Source organism: Aspergillus mulundensis, assembly GCF_003369625.1.
Source record: "Aspergillus mulundensis strain DSM 5745 chromosome Unknown scaffold_2, whole genome shotgun sequence".
Taxonomy (NCBI): domain Eukaryota; kingdom Fungi; phylum Ascomycota; class Eurotiomycetes; order Eurotiales; family Aspergillaceae; genus Aspergillus; species Aspergillus mulundensis.
In genome coordinates, this window is record NW_020797890.1 from 192521 (window position 1) to 212360 (window position 19840).

Sequence of the window (19840 nt, forward strand, 5' to 3'; positions counted from 1 at the left end):
GGGATGCCGTGAATATACTCCAGTACATAGTTGCTTGCTGCTTAAGCTAGCCTTTGGGTTCTCACAGGATGCCAGTTATGAAGTTACTGATCTTGCTAATAACATCAGGATAATGATATATTGGCTACTTGAATCAGAGAGGCTATGCTATAGTGACTCTGGAATACTTTGGCCCTGGTTCTGAAAGAATGAAAGAAAGCGAAAACTAGTAACTGTTCTAATCCCGGTCCCGGCGTAGGGAAACAGGCTGAGGGGAAATATTCCATCCTGGAATAGCTTCACTTTCACTTTCACTTTGACCCAGGTTCCGTCTGTGAATGGATTCACCTTTTCACAACACTGACTGCAACACCAGGCGGGCCTCTGAAGAGGTATAAATAGGACCATCCCCTCGCTCGAAATTTTGATTTTTTCCTCATCCCACCATCCTCATCTCTCTCATTACCTTCGGTCGTTTTCGTCACTTTCGTCACCTTCAACCGTCTTCATCACCGTCAGCCCTCGCTCCTTCAGCGTTTGTCTCTTCTTTTTGCTTCATCTCGTCTTGTTCGCTTCGTCTCGTCTTTTTCCTTTGTTTTGTCTTGTTCGCTTCGTCTCATCTTGTTCCTTCGTCTCGTCTTGTTCGCTTGATCTCATCCGTTTCAAACCATCAAGCGGGATAGAGACACGTCTCTTAAAATGTCTCTCTCAATGGCGCCTGCTTCGGTCCCCAACCAGCCCGCAGAGGCGTCGCGCTCCCCAATCTCCGCCCTTCCACCCGAGTCCATCTCGCGCATCGCAGGCTTCTTGGACTTGAAAGACCTCTGCTCCCTCCGCCTCGCGAACAAGAACCTCTGCAAGCTCTTTGAAACCCCCTTTCAATCGTCCTTCAATACTCGAAACACGGACCTCTCGCGCCGCTCCCTCGAACGCCTCCACTTCATTGCCAACTCCCACCTCGCACCCCACGTTAAGACCCTGCGCATCGCCCCGCGCCCAAACAACCAAAATGGAAATAAGATTGGCGAAGACATGAACTGGGGCCTCGAAACCTATGGTGATCGCTGGGTGGATGGCCTCACAGCAAGCTCGGTGAAATATATCATAGAACGCCTCGTCAACTGCGACGGCTTCATTTTCACCCAAGTCGGCGCGGACCACGGAAGACATGTCCAGCTGAAAGATCACATGTTGATGGTGCAGGTCCCCACCCATCAGGTGAGAGTCAGCAGCATTGTGATTGCCGACGCCGTGCACCTCTTCCTGACAATCATTACCCGGCTTCGGCGACAGATTGCGTCCTTCACCGTGGATCTGCGAGCCACGCGGTTGCTGCTTGGCGAGATGTATTACGAGACCCAGCCCGGTGGTTTGGCGAACGGGAATGCGGAGCAGGGGCGCGGATACACTGGAAGGTTCCTCATCGGCCATGGCATTGGTCTCCGTGGAATCCAGGATTGCGAGCGATTGATCGAGAGAATTTCCCAATCCTATATCCAAGATCTACAACTCAATCGGCCAGGGTATCATCCGTTCTCAACACTGCGCTCGCTCACACTCCGCCTCCCCATTGACGTGCAACAGCACGCGGATGCCATGCGGCAGTTCATACTCGGGAACCCGGATTTGGAGTTTCTGGCTCTGTCGGTTGCGCAAGGGTCCCAGGCCAATGCGGCGGGATCTGGCGGGAAGTTCCTGCGCGATATCATTGAGTATTGGAACTGCGGCTATAAACCGAGGCTGCGGTGGTTGAATCTGCACGGTGCTGGGAATATCCCTATAAGAACTGAGAAATTCATGGCGTTCCTGTGGAGGCACGGAGACACACTGCAGATGCTTGATCTAGTCGGTATTAACCTTATCAGCAACATCGAGCGCCATGAATGGGAAACCATTCTCACCTATCTCCAGCAGCCCGAGTTCAAGCAGCTTAAGGTCTTCCGGCTTTGGCATCTCGTCGAGACTCGCCAGATCACGACAGGGGCGGTCGCCAACCGCCGCACTCGAAATAACACCGTGCACGTGTTTTTCGACCCCAAAGTTGAAAAACATCCCATTGGCATGATTGGAACCCCTAGGTCAGATGGCCCTAGAACTTACACATCGCCTGCATTTACCTGCGAAACGTGCGATTACGACTGCTTCCACGTATCCGGGGATGGGCTCTTCGGCCGGCAGTCCAGTGGTCCGCGTACCCCCCGCCGTTGCAAAGTCATCCGTGGGATCAACTACGATGACTCGGGCTTATCCCAGCATCCCCCAGGTCAAGGTACTACCGTCAGCAAGGCGTTGAATCAACTCACTCAACACCTGCGATACGAATTTGAGATGAATACTTCGCCTGCGCTGCAGCAGCGTGGGTCTTCGCAATTCGAATCTGTGTCAGGCCACATTGGAGATACAGTTCCGTAAGATACCAGGTGATTGCTTCGGCTCTGCGATGGTCCAGGTCTTCCAGGCGTTAGGGGTGTCCTCTCTTTCTTCGTCCTTGGGATGCCGTCTTGTCTGCGTTTTTTCTTTTGTTCAATATCTTTGTTTGGGAATTGTCAAACGTGTCACCTGGGGCTGCTGAATAGCTGCATTGGATTGGGCTGTATCTTCGATAAAAGCCCTGCGGCGCCTTCCAATCTCTGCCATCATCATTTATTGTACAGTTATTTTGGTCTGTCCAGGTGGAAGATCCAGAGACTTCTTTTTTCCCTTGTACTTCTTGTTGTTTCTTACCTTTATTCCGTCAAACGGCCAATCAATGGTTCGGTAGTCAAATTGAAAATCTTCTGTCAGAGATGGTCGTTTACTTTGAACTGCCCTAGAAACTCCCCGTTTCTCTCCGAGTAGTGGAGGAGACAGGGAACTCGAGGGTTGTAATTCCACTTACGTAGGCCACACTGTATCCTCACGATGTAGAGTAAAGGGGTCGCGGTGTAAGCATTACACTTCAACGCGAAGCAACAGGTTCTCATAACCAAGGGAATTCGAAGTAAAGCGCCGGGACTCCGAAAGTCCTTCGGTATTCCTATAGATAACCTGAATACCAAGCAGCGAAAAGTCAGATTCTAATCAGAGAAGCCGCCACTCCACGGAAGAAGAGGTGTAACTAACCATGTGCGAGAAGACATGCGTCTCCTTTCGTCGATGGCAGCGTAGGGTGCACCAGCGGGAAAAAGAACCTTTCGCCTTTCCCGTTGGAGAATCGGGACGAAGTTTCCAAGGGCGCCTCGTCAACCTTCTTATTACTTCATTCCCGTCACTGTTCCAAAGGTTCTTTTCCCGACTTCGCCACTGCACCGGGATCAGAGATGGAAGCTAGCGTCCACTGGACAACCACGCGAGATGGTATGGACGGCGAGGACGATGTTCCAGTGTCACACGGCTCGGGTATCGATTCAATGAATGGGCGAAGGTGCTGCTGGACTTGGGCTTGCGGAAACCAAGGTATCGAGATCGGCGGGAGGGGGTAGGCTTGCGGTATCCTAAAGTATGAAGGGACTGTTAGTTGCTGGTAGAACGTCTCCGGACCTCTCCTGGATACACACTCAGCCTTCTGACTGCGCCCTGGTTCTTCTGGTCCGGTGTTGTGTCCCGTCGGGACCTTGATGGTTGCTGGGCTGAGGGGGTAGGGCATTGACCGTCCCCCGCTCCTGAGCAGAGCTTCTCAGGCATCATAGACCTATATCATTCCAGCAGGAGAAAATTCGGCCGAACAATTGTGATATCATAGCCTGAAGCGTTCTGCAATGCAGTCCAAGTTGTGGAGGTTACGTGCACGGGTGGCGCCTGCCCAAGGCACCCAGTTCTGTAAACGGCATAGCGTGGTGAAAGGGCTCACAAGTGAATGGCACCCACAGTGAAGATGGCCTCTCCTTCCTCAAATCGAAGCTCCTGAACTCCTCAAATCACAGCTCCTGAACTCCTTCGGAAATGACTTGAAATCCCAATGCCTCCCACCTTCAGCCAGGCTCCTCCATCATCTCAACACAACTCTTCAGTCATCTCTAGTATTTAACTACATCGAAACAGCCCACTTCTGGATATCCTCATCGTTACCAAGACAGGATGTCTCTTTCCACTCCCATACCTGTCGAGCAGGATGGAGCACCCATCATGAGCCTCCCCGTTGAGATGGTCCTCCTGATCTGCGAGCACCTGGATACCACAGATATGGCCTCCTTCCGCCAGGCAAACAAGCATCTATTCGCACGCATTGACCCTCACTACCTCCGTCGCATGTTTGGTACCGTCACAAGTAATCTGTCGGCTTCCTCGTTCCAGCGCCTTGAGACCATCGCATCCTCCCGAGCTGCAGTCCACGTCAACACTCTGAGTATCCAACCCAGCGGCATGCGCATGCCGCGAGCCATCGGAGCAGGTATGAAGTGGGACCGTGAGAATATGGCCACAGACACAACTCAGACAGGCGGAACCCTGACTCTCCAACGCATACTGGGCAAGCTAGTCAACTGCACCAACTTTCGAATCTGTCAAAACGCCCCGATCGTCGTCCGCGATATCCCACTCTCGTCCGACTTGGTCATCAGCGACGTCGCGTACCTGGTCAGTCTAATCTGCGCCCGACTTGATCGCCAGTACACGTCTTTTACGCTCGTCATACCCTACGGTCGATGCAACACACGTGGTATCACTGCCCTTGCAGAAATGAACTCTCACCCAAACTCGCCAGGTACCTCCCTGCGCATTTGGGAGAACCTGAACCGTCTCCGTCTTTCGTTCCATTATCATAGAGCCATTCAGAGCACCTTCGTCGCCCGCCTGCTCAGCTTCGCGTCCAAACTCAAAGTCTTAAAGCTCGGCGCCCACGGTCCCGAGGGTGGCGCGCTCCTACGGGAGCTCTGCTCATCACCACTCTTCCACAGCACGTTTGAGCTCACCGAACTGCATCTCTCGGGCCAGAAGGAGTCGCCAGATGCGCAGACTATTAATGGCGCCGATCTAGCATCTCTTCTCCTTCGCCACCGCAATACGCTTAGAGTCCTCGTGTTCGCCAACTTGCGCTTGGTAAGTCGAGACAGCGCGGCCGTCCCAGAAGGCGGGGAATGGCAGCATGTCTTGCAAACACTCATCACAAACCCCTTCTCCCTGCGGCACATCGGGTTCATCACCGCTGAAGAGAAGCGTCCCGGTACGGAGCACAACCTGTTCGTGACTCTCGCATGGAGCGCAGGCATCTATACCCTCCCTGGTCAGGTTCAGCCTCTACTTCGTACTCCTATTCTTAGTAGGCGTTCCCAGTCTCTAGCCCGAGAGGGGGTGTGGATGCCCCACATGTCGTTTTCATATAACGGAGAACAGATGCGTCTTGCGCTGCAGAAGTTGGCGGAGTTTTTATTTCTTTGGGCGTCCGATAGACATGGTGGGATACAATACAATGAAGCGTGGCTGAGGATTGGGCCAGATGTGTCTCGTGATGCTCGTCCACTGGGCGACCACCAACCGTCTACTTAGATGGCACGAATTATTGTTGCTTGGTTACCTCCGTGTCTCGTCTCGCGAGCCCTGTTGGTTTTCAAGCGCTCATACTTTTTATCTCATTGTTCATTTCAAGTTTCAGTGTCTACTCTCACATCGCCTTTCCATGTTGATGCAGCAAGAATCTTACTCCGGATATCACCACAAGCGTCAATTTTTTTCCTTCCCTGCATGGACAAACTGATGTTTCCAATACAAGTTGGATAATCATGTGCTCACCTCCTCTGTTAGTCTTGTTTTTTTCCTATGTATCTAGGTTGTTCCTTTTCATCAGACGGGATAATGTTCTTGGGCTGTTTAGCAAGGCAAATACCTATTCAGTGTCCTTTGCTCAGTTTCATCTAAAGATCCTCGAGAAAGGGATATTGAGAAATCTGTAGTAGAACAAGTAACCAACCGGAACCTTGGTACTAGGCCAGTCAATACAATCACAGCAATCTGCTACTGTGACTTCCATATAGTGTAGTACACTTGACTTCATCCCACTCAAAACACCGTCGCAACGCCTAATTGAAGTCTCATCAGATATCAATCTAGCTATGGATCCGGGAAATCTAGCGTCATAACCAGCAGTAGCAGCGAATACCAGGACACTCAATTATAATTTATATTGATCAGTACACCAGTAGTGCCGTGCTCTAATCGGGCCTCGTCCTCTCTCAAGGTCAGGTTGGGTTCAGCAAACAGGTTCTGTAAGTGGTTTAGCGTCAGTGAACAGCATCACTGCCCAGGTCAACAGAACACTCACCACTTCCTGCGAATGTCCTTCTTTTTCTGAAGAGATATTCTGCTTAAGTCAAACTTTGCATAAGCCTTCAAATTTTGTTCCAGAGTAAGCTTCTCCATCATCCTTACCTATACCTCCTCAGCCTTGAACCTGGACTTATCCCAACCCGCCAGCCGTCTCCCAGCTCAACAAGATCACCAACACAACAAACCTTCAATATTTTCATCACTAAAGCAAAGATGTCAAACCCCTCTACCGCAGACCCCTACAAAAAGAAAGTCTCCCTCACAGCCCTCCCCGTCGAACTAATCCTCCAAATCACCTCGTCCCTCCGCACCCGCGACCTCTCCGCCCTGCGCCTTACAAACACCCACCTATCCACGATCGTCGACCCCCAATTCACAAAGAAAGCCTTCTCAACCCTCTCAACAAACCTCTCAACCCCCTCCCTCCACCGCCTCAACCAGATCAGCACCTCCCGCTTCGCACCGGCGGTAACACACCTACTCATAAACCCAAACCCAAGCACGTTCCACAACGCCCTCGGGTACGGAACGCCCTGGCCGCGAACACAAGAATCCTGGGAACGCAATCCCAAAAGCGGACCCGCGACACTCGCGCGGATTCTGTCGAATCTCCCGAATTGCACGGCGTTCAGTCTCAAGCAGATCGGGCTGGATTTCGGCGTTAGAGGGTATACGGACCTCCTCCCGCAACCTGTCTGGAATGCGAAGAAAAGCGAGCGCGTTGTGTTATCTGATGTCGTGGCATTACTTCTCACGCTCCTTCAGCATGAGAAGCGCAGTGTATCGAGCTTTGAGCTGGAGGCGGTGCATGAGGGTATCAATAAGACGGGGTTAACGCTGATCGCGAGCGCGTTCCTGATTGAGGGGTTTGCACCGGCGAAGTATGACTTCGCGATTTTTGGAGGTCTGAAAGAGCTGAAGGTGAGCTATACGCTCGAGCACCCGCTGCACGGGAAATTCGTTGCAGAAATACTGAGCCACGCGCCGGCGCTGGAGAACCTGCTTCTGAACGTGCGGTCTGCAACTGCGCGAGGGGGGCGGGCGTTATTTTCTACGATCTTCGCGGTGGACTTCAAGTGTCCGTTCAGCCTGAGGAGGTTTAAGCTCGCTGGGGCGCGGAATAACCGGCACTTGGTTTCGCGGGCGGGGTTGGCGCGGTTTATTCTGGCGCAGAGGGGGACGCTGCGCGTTCTGGATCTGACCACGATTCGGCTGATGGAGACGGGGAACGCAGACGCGGACGCGGACGCGGACTGGGATCCTGTCTCGGGCAGGCACAAGGGTAATGAGTGGGTTCTTTTCTTCAGCGCCTTGAAAAGCGCATCTTTCCCGGCCCTCCGCAGAATCCACCTCGCCGGCCTCGAACTCCAGGACGGATATCCAACTCTAGATGAGAACATGGAGCAGGACGTCCCGTGCCACAAGCACGTTGTGTTTCTGGCGGAGGCGGAATTCGTGCCGCTTGGCATGGACGTCCCGCTTTTGCGCGGCGGCAAGGAAACGGCCTGTGTACGGTATGATGGGTGTGTTGAGGGGGTGGGGGCTGTACTTGGGATGGTGTGTAAGTGTGTTGTCCTTCGGGAGTGTGAATATGTGCGCGAGGCATGGATGGACTAGATGGACTAGATGGGATGGGATGCTTTGCTGTTTTTCCTTGATATGCTGTCTACAGTGATGTTTGGGTGGTTAGTGGCTGTGTCATATATGGACCTCCGCGGCATAAGGATCTTTTCAGCGGACCGTGGCCGGCCAGTGAGGTCGTACATACCCATCTATTATCACTTGCCTTGACGTTTTTATCTCATCAAATTTGTTACTCTGTTTGATTCAGCTGGGATTTCATTCCTTCAGTACGATACTGCGATTCAGGAACGGCCGGGGCCGGGGCCGGGGCCGGGGCCTAGTAGCTTAGGGCTCTGGAGAATGCAGTTCATTGGCGGGTCGCTGCTCCGACACCAGACCCGTGGGGAGGAGCCTAACTAGACGACCTGCTATGGAACTAGCACTTAGAGAACAAAACACGATTTTCACAAAAGAAAATTGAAACATTGTCCAGATACGCTTTCGCTATCTCGGACTCAGATACCCAACGCTTCACACTAACCTGTACCTGTGCCTGTACGCCAACGCAACGCCAATGCTAATGATGGGTGCCAAGGCCAGAAGAACAGACGCAGCCCTAACATATGAGCCGTCCAAGGTTATCCCGAACCAACAAGCGAGGAAACAGGACACCAATCAACAACGATAACCGATCGAGCTCGACAGCGTGCTACCTACGGTCCCCTCCTCAAGCTCATGCTGGAATCCAACCCCAAACTCGTCCTCCTCCCACCCGTCCATGGTCGTCATCTCGCACTCACGGCAGCGCTCATGGCGGCAGGTCCCGCGCTTCCCGGTGCAGACGAGGTTCGCGGTGTCGTGGTTTTTGTCGCGGTGGCAGCGGCACTTCGCGGAGACAACGTTAGTATTTCATTGGGGAAATAGAATGTGGGTGGGAGGGGCGTACGCAGGTCCATAGGTCCGTCATCATCCAGTCGATGTCCGGGTTTGTTGGGGCGGGGAGGGGCTGGCTGAATGCCGATGCGTCCAGGCGGTTAGTTGTGTTGGTGGCGAGAACGGAGAAATATAGGTCGTTCAAAGATGCAGGGGTTGTTTGGGCGTCGGCGGCGAGGGTATCGGTGAATGTTGGGCGCTGGATTAAACACAGTAAAGATTTAGTGATTTGACTTGGATAATAGAACGGAAAGGTGGGAGATGACGTACACCAAGCGCAGCGATACCCTCATTCGCAGCCTTAACCGCACGATCTGCTTGAGCGCGGGTAAGGGAGAAAGGGGTGTTGTTCGTCATAGCCTCAACCTGCGGTCTCAGATCCGGCATTGCAGCAAGCTTCTGGCGAATGGACAAGTTGACCATTTTGCTTTTGGACACTTTCTGCGCTAGGGTTCTCTCTGCCTGGGCGATCTTTTGCACGATGTCTTCGATTGCGGTGTCGTTAGAGGAGAGGGACGGGGAGCGCGCCGTTGGTCTGGAGGCAGGGTTCAGTTTGAGGGTTAGACGGGGCTTCGTAGATTCTGAGGTTTTCTAGCGAACGAGCGTTAGTATTCTGGATGTTTTGCAAGTGTGCTGTACACGGGAAAGGGGAAGGGCTTACAAGGCCCTCAATCTCATCCGTGATAGCCATCGCCGCATCGATCATACGAGGGAAAACGTCGATCGTGTTTGTCTGCAGTTGGATTGTGGCGAGAACCAGCTTGGTCTCGCGGTCCATCTCGGGGGAAAATGCGAATGATAGGGGTGATGAAGTAGGTTGGATGGGGGAGGGAGGAGATTCTTTTTTGAGATCGCTCTCATCATCCTTGAAAGGGCAAATTAGCGTTTGCTCCGTTGAGGTATAGGGCACATATGAATGAAGCAACGGCGTTATTGCAGGGGATGTCTTATATGACTTACTGAGATGTAGATAAAGGGCCCAGGAACAGGGGCTTCGCTCGTATCTTCGTTCTCGGATTCAACGGCCAGCGTTAGGTCGATCAGGGTGTCACAGGGCTTGTTTTTATCCCCGCCTCGAATGGCCTTGGAGTCTTTCTTGACATTCGAAGATTCGTCATCCTGGAGTGAACAGAGAGTTAGATTTCAGCAGAACTGGATGGGTGTTCAGCAAGGGTGACTTACTGAAGACACGTATATGAAAGACGCAGGAACAAGAGCCACCTTGCTATCCTGTTTCTCAGATTTGACTCCCTCACTAAACTCCTGCGGAGTATAGCCAGGTTTGACCTTACCCCCAGAAACGACGCGGTTTGATGTAACAGCAGCATCGGTGACATCCTCCTCAGCAAAGCCCTGAGTCAATAGATTCAGAGGGAGAATGGGATCAAAGGGCAAACGAGTAAGAAGGGCTGGATCAACGCTCTCCTTGTCCTCCTCGTCATTGTCCATTGAGGCAGCCGCATCACGAACGGGGTCAAAAGGCAAGCGCTTGAGGCCAGTAGAATGACGGTTCTCCTTGTCATTGTCATCATTGCTATCATCATCTTCCTCGCCAGGCTCTTCATCCTATACGCGGTAGACCTAGTGTTAGCTCTTCTGGCCGAATTCGACTTGCAGAAAGCAGCCAAAGCAAAGAGAGCAACATAAGATACTCACAGAAATATCGATCACGACCCTACGACCAGCGAGACCGTGGTTCCGCTTGCCATTTCCATCTTCATTATCAGTTTCAGAATCCTATAGGCGGTAGAGATGGTTAGCTTCTGGCTGATTTGACTTGCAGAAAGTGGGCAAATGCAAAGGGAGCAACAGAGGGACTCACGGAGATTTCAATTACGACACGGTCAGCAGGAGCGGGAGAAGTGACATTTTCACTCTCGACCTTGAGTTCGGCGCAAGTGATTGCTTCTTCAGCGGGCTTAGAGATACCAGTTTCGCAATCAAGCGGATCGGTGTTTTTCTTCTTGATGTCCTCCAGCTTTGAAAAGCCGATGATTAGCTATAATTCTCATCCTTTATACGGATTCAATTGAAGACTTACGCAAAGCTCCATGGCATCCACAAAAGAGACAGCAATTTCAGCAACGTTGTCCACCTCAGCCTTGATCCTCTTGAAAGCCTTTCCCATCTCCTCGACGCGGTCAGAGGCGCAGACCATGTCGTCGATCTTGCGCTTGACGCCGGCGGGCTGGTTCTCGCTGGGCTCTGACATTTGCTGGAGAATACTGACTTGTTCCAGATAAAAGGTCCTTGGTTGTAACACAAAGTGATTTCTCTTGGAGATCTTCAACGAATGGAGGAGGACGGTTGGTGTGGAGAGAATCAAAGCTTCGAGAGAGCTTTTTATAGGATGGCTAGCAGATAGGCATGTACTAAGTGCGCTGGAGATAAATTTCACTCACTGCTGGCCTTGTTGTTGTGAGTGAATATTTGCACCCATTCCCACGATCCTGGGCCAGCCAGCCCCACCAGCCCTAACTCTGGCCACTCAGCGTCACGCATGCAAAGAGTCCAGGAGTTGCTTCACAATGTTGACTTGTTGGTTACTGGCTGTTGGTGACTGGTGTTGGTTACTAAGTAATGGTTACTGGGTGCTCCGTATCTTCTTCATCCCCTCCTTAAATATGACATTGTCGACTTCTTTCTCGGTTCTCCTCCATCTCATCCACCACTCTCTCCTCCTATTCCTATCAATCCCATCTATCATACGCCTCAGCTCAACGTCGTACTTCCATCAAGACTCAGTCGATGGCGCCTTCTACTCTACCCAGTACAGCCAGCGCGCTCCTCGACCTCCCCACCGAGCTCCAACTCGACATCATCGATCTAGTCGCGGACGAGGACTTCAACTTCGACGACCTGGTTCCCCTGGCTCTGTCATGCAAACACTTCAATGACCTCTGCGAGTTGAAATCCCGTCGTGAATTCCGCACAATCACCATTCGCGAGTTCAGGCACACGTACAGTGTTTTCGACCGGCTGCTGGACATCCTTCGCACTCCTCGCCTGGCAGGCTACGTCCGCCGTGTCGAGCTGAACATGCAGACCAAAGTCGGCACGCCGTTTATCAATGAGCCACCCACCTGGGAGCGGACGGATTTGCCGGATTCAGACGTTCAACTGCTCAGACGGGCTGTCAACAAGGCCGGGTTCGAAGGCCAGCAGGCGCGCGATGTCATGGACATGCTCATGCAGCGTTCTGCGTATACGATTATGGGCGTCTCTAACCACACGTAGGCTCTTTTTTCTTAATGTCTGATCTTCGCTGACACTGCATCTAGTTACCGAACTGCCTTGGAGCGCGGAAACTACATTGGCCGTGCGATTGGCACCATCTTGCTCTCCGAGTGCCGAAACCTCGAATATGCGTGCATTGGAGCGCCCCCCGCGTCCCACCTGGAGTTGAACGGTCATCGCCCCCGACAGCCACACGAGTACGCCGAGAATTTCCCTCTGAACCGGATCATGAAAGCCATTCACGAGGCACCTACAACCTGCGGATTCATGAGCAAGGTGCGGACAATCGAGCTGTTCAGTCGCAACGCCGAACTCTGCGCCAGACGCCGCGTCTACGACCAAATAGACATCATCGGGCGTATGGAGATCTTCAATGGCCTCCCCGCTCTAAAAACGATCGTCGTCGAAGGCGCTGCCTGGAACCAAACAATCCCCCGCTTCACCACCACCACCAACGTCGCCACAGGCATTTCCATCCAGGACTCCCTGCTCGGCTCCGACGTCCTAGCCGGCGTGATCTTCTCCATCGCAAAGCTCGAAGACTTCACATACCACACAGGCAACCGCATCCAGAACGAGAGCTGGTACGACGAGAACGAGCTCAACCCATGCACCCTCTTCAAATTCCTCCTCAGCACGCGCCACACCCTCAAGCGCCTCGACCTCAACTGCGACGCCCAGATCCACACAAACCCCTGGATCGACTACCGCGGCATCCAGACCTCGCTGGGCGACTACCGCGACGAGCTGATGCGCACATCCGGCCCTTACCGCCGCGACAGAACGAAGCTGCGCTGGATCTTCGCGCTGGAGGGCTGCCTTGCGGACTTCACGGCGTTAACGAAACTGACCATCGGCGCCGACACGCTCTTCCTCTTCCTGAAAGGCTCCAACTCGCCCTTCTCCACTATGAACGAAGATACCCCCCCGTCGGACATGGTTCGTGCCCTGCCGCCCAAGCTGAAGCATCTGAAGATCGTTGGCCGTTTCGCGCCTTTCCGAGGTAGGAATGCGCGCGTGCACGCGATGATCGAGCGCATGGCCTCCTATTTGCGCGCGACTCGTCCCGATATCATTCTTGAGGGGATTTTCGCGCATGTTCGGCTGCGTGGGGTGCGAGGAATGCGCGCTTTGCCTGCGGATGTCCGTGAGCAGATTATTGGGCCTTGAATGCGCATGCTTTTCTGGCTTTTCTGGCACTTTTTGTCGTCTTTCCTTTCTTCGTCCTGTCTCTTCTGGAATATCCTTTTTACAATACTGTCGTCTCATGGGCACGCGTCTTGTATCGATCCCCAGTACTGTTGGCATTGAATGTCTGTCCTTTGTTCCCCCTCCACTTTTATCGAATTTGGTCTGCGTTGGCTAGCATTGGCGCTGGACGGAATTGGAATTGGAATATGTACTTCGTCTTTAGCTGAATAACGTTTGAATCCTTCACACACTGCCAGTCCTAGCAGATTACATGGTTGTAGATACCTTTCTCTCTGGCTTCAAGTGTATCTCAATCGCCTAGTCTTCGCAAAGCCCGATTACTAGGAGTAGCGTGGCCGCCTAGCCCACTTGCGCTATGGGAGTTGCGCTTGGTTACCCGATCAAGCCCAATATACAAACACAGGATGATGCTCCCCGCGCAATTCATCAAGCAGAATCAAAGCGATGGGCGTAGTGTGTAATATTATCTGCTGGATGCAAAAACGGCTCTTCGTCGGCTTCTTTTTATGTCCTAGGGGCAAATATTAAGGCTAAAGTAGGGTGGGGTGTACATTCAATCTTGAGGTTGCCATTCAGTCGCGGGTGAAAAATATATATCCATAGCATGCGTTGGTAGAATCACGAAACGAGGGAATGGAGGGGAAAGTTGGAGTGACAATTGTTACCCAGTGACGATTAAAGCGATATAGCTCGATTATGACAGAAGCATGAGGGGAGAGGGAGTAGTGCTTGAGCAATAGGGTCATCAGTCGCGCCTTCCCCAAGGTCTCTGCCTTATGTCTGCCTTAGGCTTGAGGCAACGAGGCCCAAGTTTTTCTTCCCCTGAGATCTGCAATCAACCTCAACTCCACTCCGACAACGACCGCGTCCATCCAGCCCATCGGCCATCCTCTATTCATTCGTTTTTTCTGTCAGTAAATCTGTTGCAACTCTGTAGGGCGCAGTATTCTGTTTTGTTTATCTGTGAGGATTCAGCCCGCTCCGCCTGAACCGTCTCAAACTCCCCTTTCCCCGCGATCAGTCGGGACGCGATTAGCATTCTTCGCCGGATTGCGAGGTCCATACTGCTTCAATTGTGCTCTTTTTTGTTCCCTAGAACAATTCGCTCTTTCTGAGGCCGCTGGCGCTCTATTGCTCGCTCCTTTTCTTTCTTCTCCGCGGCCTTCGCGGCCATCCAGAACGAGGTTAGGCCGCTTCGCCAACTCGTCAGGGCACTTCTCGAGTGTCTTTTATTTCCCCTAAAAATCCCTCCTTTGATGATACCGTCGTTCTATTGAGCGCTCATCATTGCTAGTGACTCCTTCGAGATGCCGCATCTGCTATCGCTACCAAACGAGCTCCTGCTCATGATCCTATCCTACCTTGACAACTACAAGGATATAGTCGCTCTCTCCGTGCAGGATCGCCGACTGCGCAACCTCTGCGATCTTACCACTTGTAGGAAATACCGACGCATCAGGATCCGCGACGATGAACACCTTAACCCGGCCTTTGACTTCCTTCTTTCTATTTTGCGGAATCCTAGGCTCGGGAGCTATGTACGACATTTGGAGGTTGACCGCCAGCCCATGTGCGGAGATAACTACGAAAAGACGGAATGGCAAAGGAATTTGGGCGACGGTGACCTGGAGAAGCTGAAACAGGCGATCGAAGTTGCCCACTACACCGGCTATGATGACGACGTCATTCTGAACATGGTTATGCAATCGAATCCTGATATAGTCCCTATTTCCGAGGGTCTCCACAGGTATGTAGTTTTCTCCACGGCCTCTGTTCGCGCTCCTGACAACAGAACAACTAGGAAGCAGCACGTCAAGATAGTGCGGGGAACTTACATCGGTCAGGCCATTGCAGTTCTCCTAATGGCAGTCTGCCCTGAGCTGGAGTCGTTGGTTCTCGGTATACCCTTTAGGAATCCAGGTCAACGCATGAACCCCGACAACCATCCCGACAATGCTGCCACTGGAGTAGCGTTTCCGCTCCACGAGTTTCTTCGTGCCGTCAACCATCCCCAGGTGAAATGGCCTCACCTACAGCAAGTCCGCACCGTCGAGTTCTTGGGTCGGCCCTATCTTAGTAAGAAGTGGTACTCGAAGTGCGACTTCTATGGGTGTGCCAAGGTGGTTCACGGATTACCCAAACTTGAGCGTGTGAGTATCGACGGCATGACGGAGATCTCAGACCAGTACCTTGCCGTTCGTCCAAAGCAGAGACATCTCTCGGAACTGGAGTTTCATCACTCAGATTTGAGCACAATTTTTTTATCTCCACTGATGACCTCGGTTCATGGGCTGCGGAAATTTACGTACACCAGCGGGCGCATAAAAGGCATTGGCCGTTTCCACCGCAAAGGAGAGCACACCCGTCACTTCAACGCAGCAACGTTCCTAAGATGCCTCCTCCGCCATAGACACACACTAGAAGTGTTAGATCTGGATTACGATTACCAGTTTAGAAGAAAGATTCACCTGTCGATCGAAGAGTTTGTCTGGGAGCCGGGGATCGAAGGCCCCAGGAAGCCGTACTCGCCGTCATCGCGCAGAAAAGAAGCCGGCTCCCTTAAGGACTTCACAGCCCTTACCCGTCTCAGTATTGGAGTCCTCTCACTCTTCTACTTTGCACAGGGTCTGTCGCGCGTTCCCAACCCGAACATCTTCAAGATTGACCTGGTGAAGGCGCTTCCTCCCAATCTTCAGTACCTCACCATCCGCGGGTACAAACCTGGGTTGAATAAATGGCATGATCATAAATTGGCGGACCTCGCTCGTGATTTCGACGTCGACCACCCGTCGCTTCTCGAAGTACAGGGGATCGAGACTCCCATTCCCCAGGGTACCATTCAAGCACGGAGCTGGCCCCAGGGACCTGATCTTGATTTTAAGCTTGACGACTGGTCAGACTATGAGTACTGAGATCAAGCTTCCACTCCCAACCGCTCTGGCCGAATTCCTTACCGTGTGCAGTCATTCCACTGGCGGTACGGCAGCCCGCAACTGTGGCATTGGATCTCCACCTGGACAAGCTTCGTAGGCTTGGCTCGACGTTGATTTCTTTATCTCGATACTCATTAGCTCGGTCGGGCATTCAGCCTGAATCCCCGCAAAGGCTCAACCCCTGTATATAAACAGAGTATTGGTGCATTAATTCGATGCTAGCGTTGACCAGGATGCGGGGTAGCTACCCCAAATCATCGGTCTAATATCCCCTCGCTTGCTCATAAACAGGGTCCTTTAGCCGTCATAGTTCCATCAGCATTAAAGCGCATTCACACTGGGCCACGATGCTTTTGGCTACAGCATTGTTTCTAGCTATCTTACCCAATCTGGCTGTAGGACGGATCGATAGGTTAACATCCACTCGTCCACGTTGCATCAAGAGGCTAACAACGACTAGAGAGAGAATTGTATCGAAGTACAATGTCGTGCGCACAAGCCTGATTGACAACGAGACCACACCGCTGCAGGTCGGCAATGGGGATTTTGCGTTTGGTGTTGATAATACGGGGATGCAGGTATGCTACTCAGTATATTCTTCGGCGCATGATTGATGGGTACAGACATTCCTCCCGTTTAACACATTGTCGAGCTGGGGATGGCACAATGACTCGCTTCCGACGAACGGGTAAGTCCCGTATCTGCGTCCCTTTCGGCACCGCGCTTCTAATGGTGCTATACAGAGAACAGCTGTCCGACTATACCGGCGTCCCAAGGCTAACGCACGGCCGCAATGTTTCATACGACATTCCCGACCCCGACCTTCCCGAGGTATCGCAATGGCTGATTGGCAATCCCAACCGAATTAATCTTGGGCGAATCGGGCTCAGATACAAGGATGCTACATTGTCCGCCGGTAAAGTCACGGATCCCCGACAAGAACTGGATTTATGGAACGGGGTCATTACTTCGACGTTCAAGGTTGACGGGGAAGACGTCAAAGTGGTCACGCAGGGTGACTTCGAATCGGACGCCGTCGCATTCAGCATTGAGTCAGCCTTGATTGAATCGGGTGATTTGAGCGTTGAGCTGGACTTTCCGTACCCGCCTATTCACACAACAGAATACAAGTACGAGGTCTTCGTTGGCGTATACGACTTCCCCGAGAACCATACTACGACGATTGTCACCTCCGGTCGAGAAAGCAGCACAGCTCATATCTACCACGAGCTGCAAGAAACAAGCTACTTTGTGAACCTCCGCTGGCCATCGTCGTCGCCTCTTCGCCTCACTCAACCGAGAAATGCCACCGGCCTCGCTAAACACCGCTACACACTTAACCCGCGCTCCCAAAAATCCTCCCTCTCCTTCACAGCCCTCTTCTCGCCCGCGCAATCCACGCCCGCGCCCCCGGCAAAAATCCGGCGCCGCAACAGTCTAGCCTGGAACAAATACTGGAAAACCGGCGGATTCATGGACTTAACATCCTCGCCGCACCCCAGCGCAAACGAACTCCAGCGCAGAATTATTCTGTCACAGTATCACGTCCGCGTGAACAGCGCAGCAACCGGCCAGTCACCGCAAGAAAGCGGCCTGATGAATAACGGGTGGTACGGGAAGTTCCACATGGAGATGGTGGTGTGGCATAACGCGCACTGGGTTACGTGGGGTAGGCATGAGTACTTCGATGCGATATTTCCGGCGCTGTACGAGACATTGTTGCCGTCTAGTATTGAGCGGGCAGCCAAGATGGGGTGGGAGGGGGCGCGGTGGCCGAAGATGACGGAGACGAATACGGGCGTTTCTTCGCCCGGTGGGATTAATGGGCTTTTGTTGTGGCAGCAGGTGAGTCACACTCTCGTCTTGTCTCTCATTTATCTAGTGGCGCTGTTTTGACGAGCACTGTGCAGCCTCACCCGATGTACCTTGCGAGTCTCTCGTACAAGGCGTCTCCTACGCGGGAAGCACTGCGGAAATGGGACCGCGTTATTACAGCGACGGCGGATTATATGGCATCGTACGCGTGGTTTAATGAGAGCTCGGGGCTGTATGATCTGGGACCGCCGTATGTGTCCCTATCCCATCACATCCTTCCAACTTGCCTCGACCTAACAGAAACAGTTCTTACGGCGTCACGGAGAACACCCCGCCATCCGAGACGCGCAACCTTGCCTACGAAGTAACCCAACCCCTCCATCCTCCTATCTATCAAACTAACCGCCCTTTTCCCTTCTCAGATAGCCTACTGGCGCTACGCCCTCGACACAGCCATTTCCTTCAAAGAAGCCCTCGGCCACCCAATCCCCCAACCCTGGTCCACCGTCGCAACGCATCTCTCACCCCCGCCAATAGTCTCCGATCTATACGCCGTCTACTCCGGCCTGAATTCCTCCTGGTGGAGCGACTACAGTCTAACCGATGACCCACGGAGCCTAATCATGCTCCAGGGGATTCTACCGGATACACCAGCCGTCGATGAGATCATTGCAAAGAAGACAGCTGATAAGGTGGATGAAGTCTGGCGGGACGAGGATATCCGTGGTTGGGGGCGTGTTGTGCTGGCTATTAATTCTGCGCGAATTGGAGAGAGGGAGCGCGCGGTTCGGCATCTTACGAGTGAGAGGTGGGTTTTTGATGATGCGGGTATGTACAGTCTTCTTTCTACTTTGTCCTATCGTAGATGGGCTCGCTTGGGTTGGGAGGTGCGCTAATATTGGTGTCTAGGATTCGCGGTTCGAGGGGGTGATGGTATGTCTTCTTCCCTTCTTAATTGGTCCACTCCACTTTAACGATATGGTTGCTGATATTGAATAGGAGGAACACCCCCGCCCTTCATGCCCGGAAACGCAGGGTATCTCCTCGCCAGTACGTCTGACTTTTCCTTCCTAATACAGGCAGAATTCGCTGACAAGATACCTATCCAGTTGCGTATATGGCGGCCGGGTGGGAAGGATCTGAGGGCCATGCGCCTGGATTTCCGGATGATGGGAGCTGGATTGTTAGGCATGAGGGGTTATTGAAGGCACTCTGAGCGATCGTACGATGGATCTCCAGCTACACCTGCAAAGCGCTGTGGGAAATATCCTCATGAGTTGATGTTTGACAATCGTCAAGACTAAACAAGCAAGACAAGACCAAGCAAGACAAGACCAAGCAAGACAAGACCAAGCATTGCGGAAAGGGATCTATTTGATTATGCAGTGGAATTTGTGGACCTCGAGAGCGAACCTACCTAGGTATATTGCATAGAATCTGATACATACACCAACTTTACTCTCCGTATAAGGTGGGAGCATAAGGACTGGCTTATTCTTATTGCTATTTCAAGTTTATCGTCGAGTAGCATGCTATGGTAAGATCATGGTTCAAAGCCTCAACTACACATATGTCGGCACGGGGGGTGCCTAAGGCACCACCATACCGGATTGGGACTAGCGCGTCACGTGGCCCACAGAGTTTTCTCCCGCCRATTDAGGCRAACCTCTCAATACACCAGACTTCTCCTATTGGACGCTTCGCCTACGTCGGCCGTCAGGTTATGAGCCCTTTCTCTTCTATATAAGCGCTTCAGTACCCCAGGAAACCTTATTTCAACGTTTATTGCAACGCCATTGGCTGAGCGAAGCCCCGGAAGTCTCCTGAAGCGCCTCACTGAGTTGACATTCGCTACCACATGCTCGGGATACACTAAAATCGACCAATCAAACGGTTTTCTTATACTTCACGGCTCGGATAGCCGTCGG

The 19840-nt window shown here is 52.5% G+C and overlaps 6 protein-coding genes across 6 annotated transcripts; 5 read left to right on the top strand and 1 right to left on the bottom strand.

The window, feature by feature from the left end:
* Positions 1-678: 678 nt before the first annotated feature.
* Positions 679-2391, top strand: DSM5745_02718 (F-box protein; the record flags this gene model as incomplete). The annotated part of the gene is made up of 1 exon (XM_026744734.1): positions 679-2391. One exon carries the CDS (start codon positions 679-681, stop codon positions 2389-2391), a length of 1713 nt encoding a protein of 570 aa, XP_026605600.1.
* A 1644-nt stretch (positions 2392-4035) lies between these two features.
* On the top strand, positions 4036-5442 carry DSM5745_02719 (F-box protein; the record flags this gene model as incomplete). The annotated part of the gene is made up of 1 exon (XM_026744735.1): positions 4036-5442. The coding sequence occupies one exon, from the start codon at positions 4036-4038 to the stop codon at positions 5440-5442; it is 1407 nt and encodes a 468-aa protein (XP_026605601.1).
* A 990-nt stretch (positions 5443-6432) lies between these two features.
* Positions 6433-7836, top strand: DSM5745_02720 (uncharacterized protein; the record flags this gene model as incomplete). The annotated part of the gene is made up of 1 exon (XM_026744736.1): positions 6433-7836. The coding sequence occupies one exon, from the start codon at positions 6433-6435 to the stop codon at positions 7834-7836; it is 1404 nt and encodes a 467-aa protein (XP_026605602.1).
* Positions 7837-8919: 1083 nt separating this feature from the next.
* On the bottom strand, positions 8920-10927 carry DSM5745_02721 (uncharacterized protein; the record flags this gene model as incomplete). Its single annotated transcript, XM_026744737.1, has 7 exons — positions 8920-9306; positions 9377-9580; positions 9676-9834; positions 9898-10281; positions 10372-10452; positions 10538-10693; positions 10757-10927. 7 exons carry the CDS (start codon positions 10925-10927, stop codon positions 8920-8922), a joined length of 1542 nt encoding a protein of 513 aa, XP_026605603.1.
* Positions 10928-11463: 536 nt separating this feature from the next.
* On the top strand, positions 11464-13122 carry DSM5745_02722 (uncharacterized protein; the record flags this gene model as incomplete). The annotated part of the gene is made up of 2 exons (XM_026744738.1): positions 11464-11948; positions 11997-13122. The coding sequence occupies 2 exons, from the start codon at positions 11464-11466 to the stop codon at positions 13120-13122; spliced, it is 1611 nt and encodes a 536-aa protein (XP_026605604.1).
* A 1388-nt stretch (positions 13123-14510) lies between these two features.
* Positions 14511-19128, top strand: DSM5745_02723 (uncharacterized protein; the record flags this gene model as incomplete). The annotated part of the gene is made up of 12 exons (XM_026744739.1): positions 14511-14911; positions 14966-16069; positions 16128-16190; positions 16558-16675; positions 16721-16785; positions 16841-17942; positions 18008-18162; positions 18219-18276; positions 18335-18740; positions 18822-18845; positions 18912-18962; positions 19022-19128. 12 exons carry the CDS (start codon positions 14511-14513, stop codon positions 19126-19128), a joined length of 3654 nt encoding a protein of 1217 aa, XP_026605605.1.
* Positions 19129-19840: the final 712 nt, after the last annotated feature.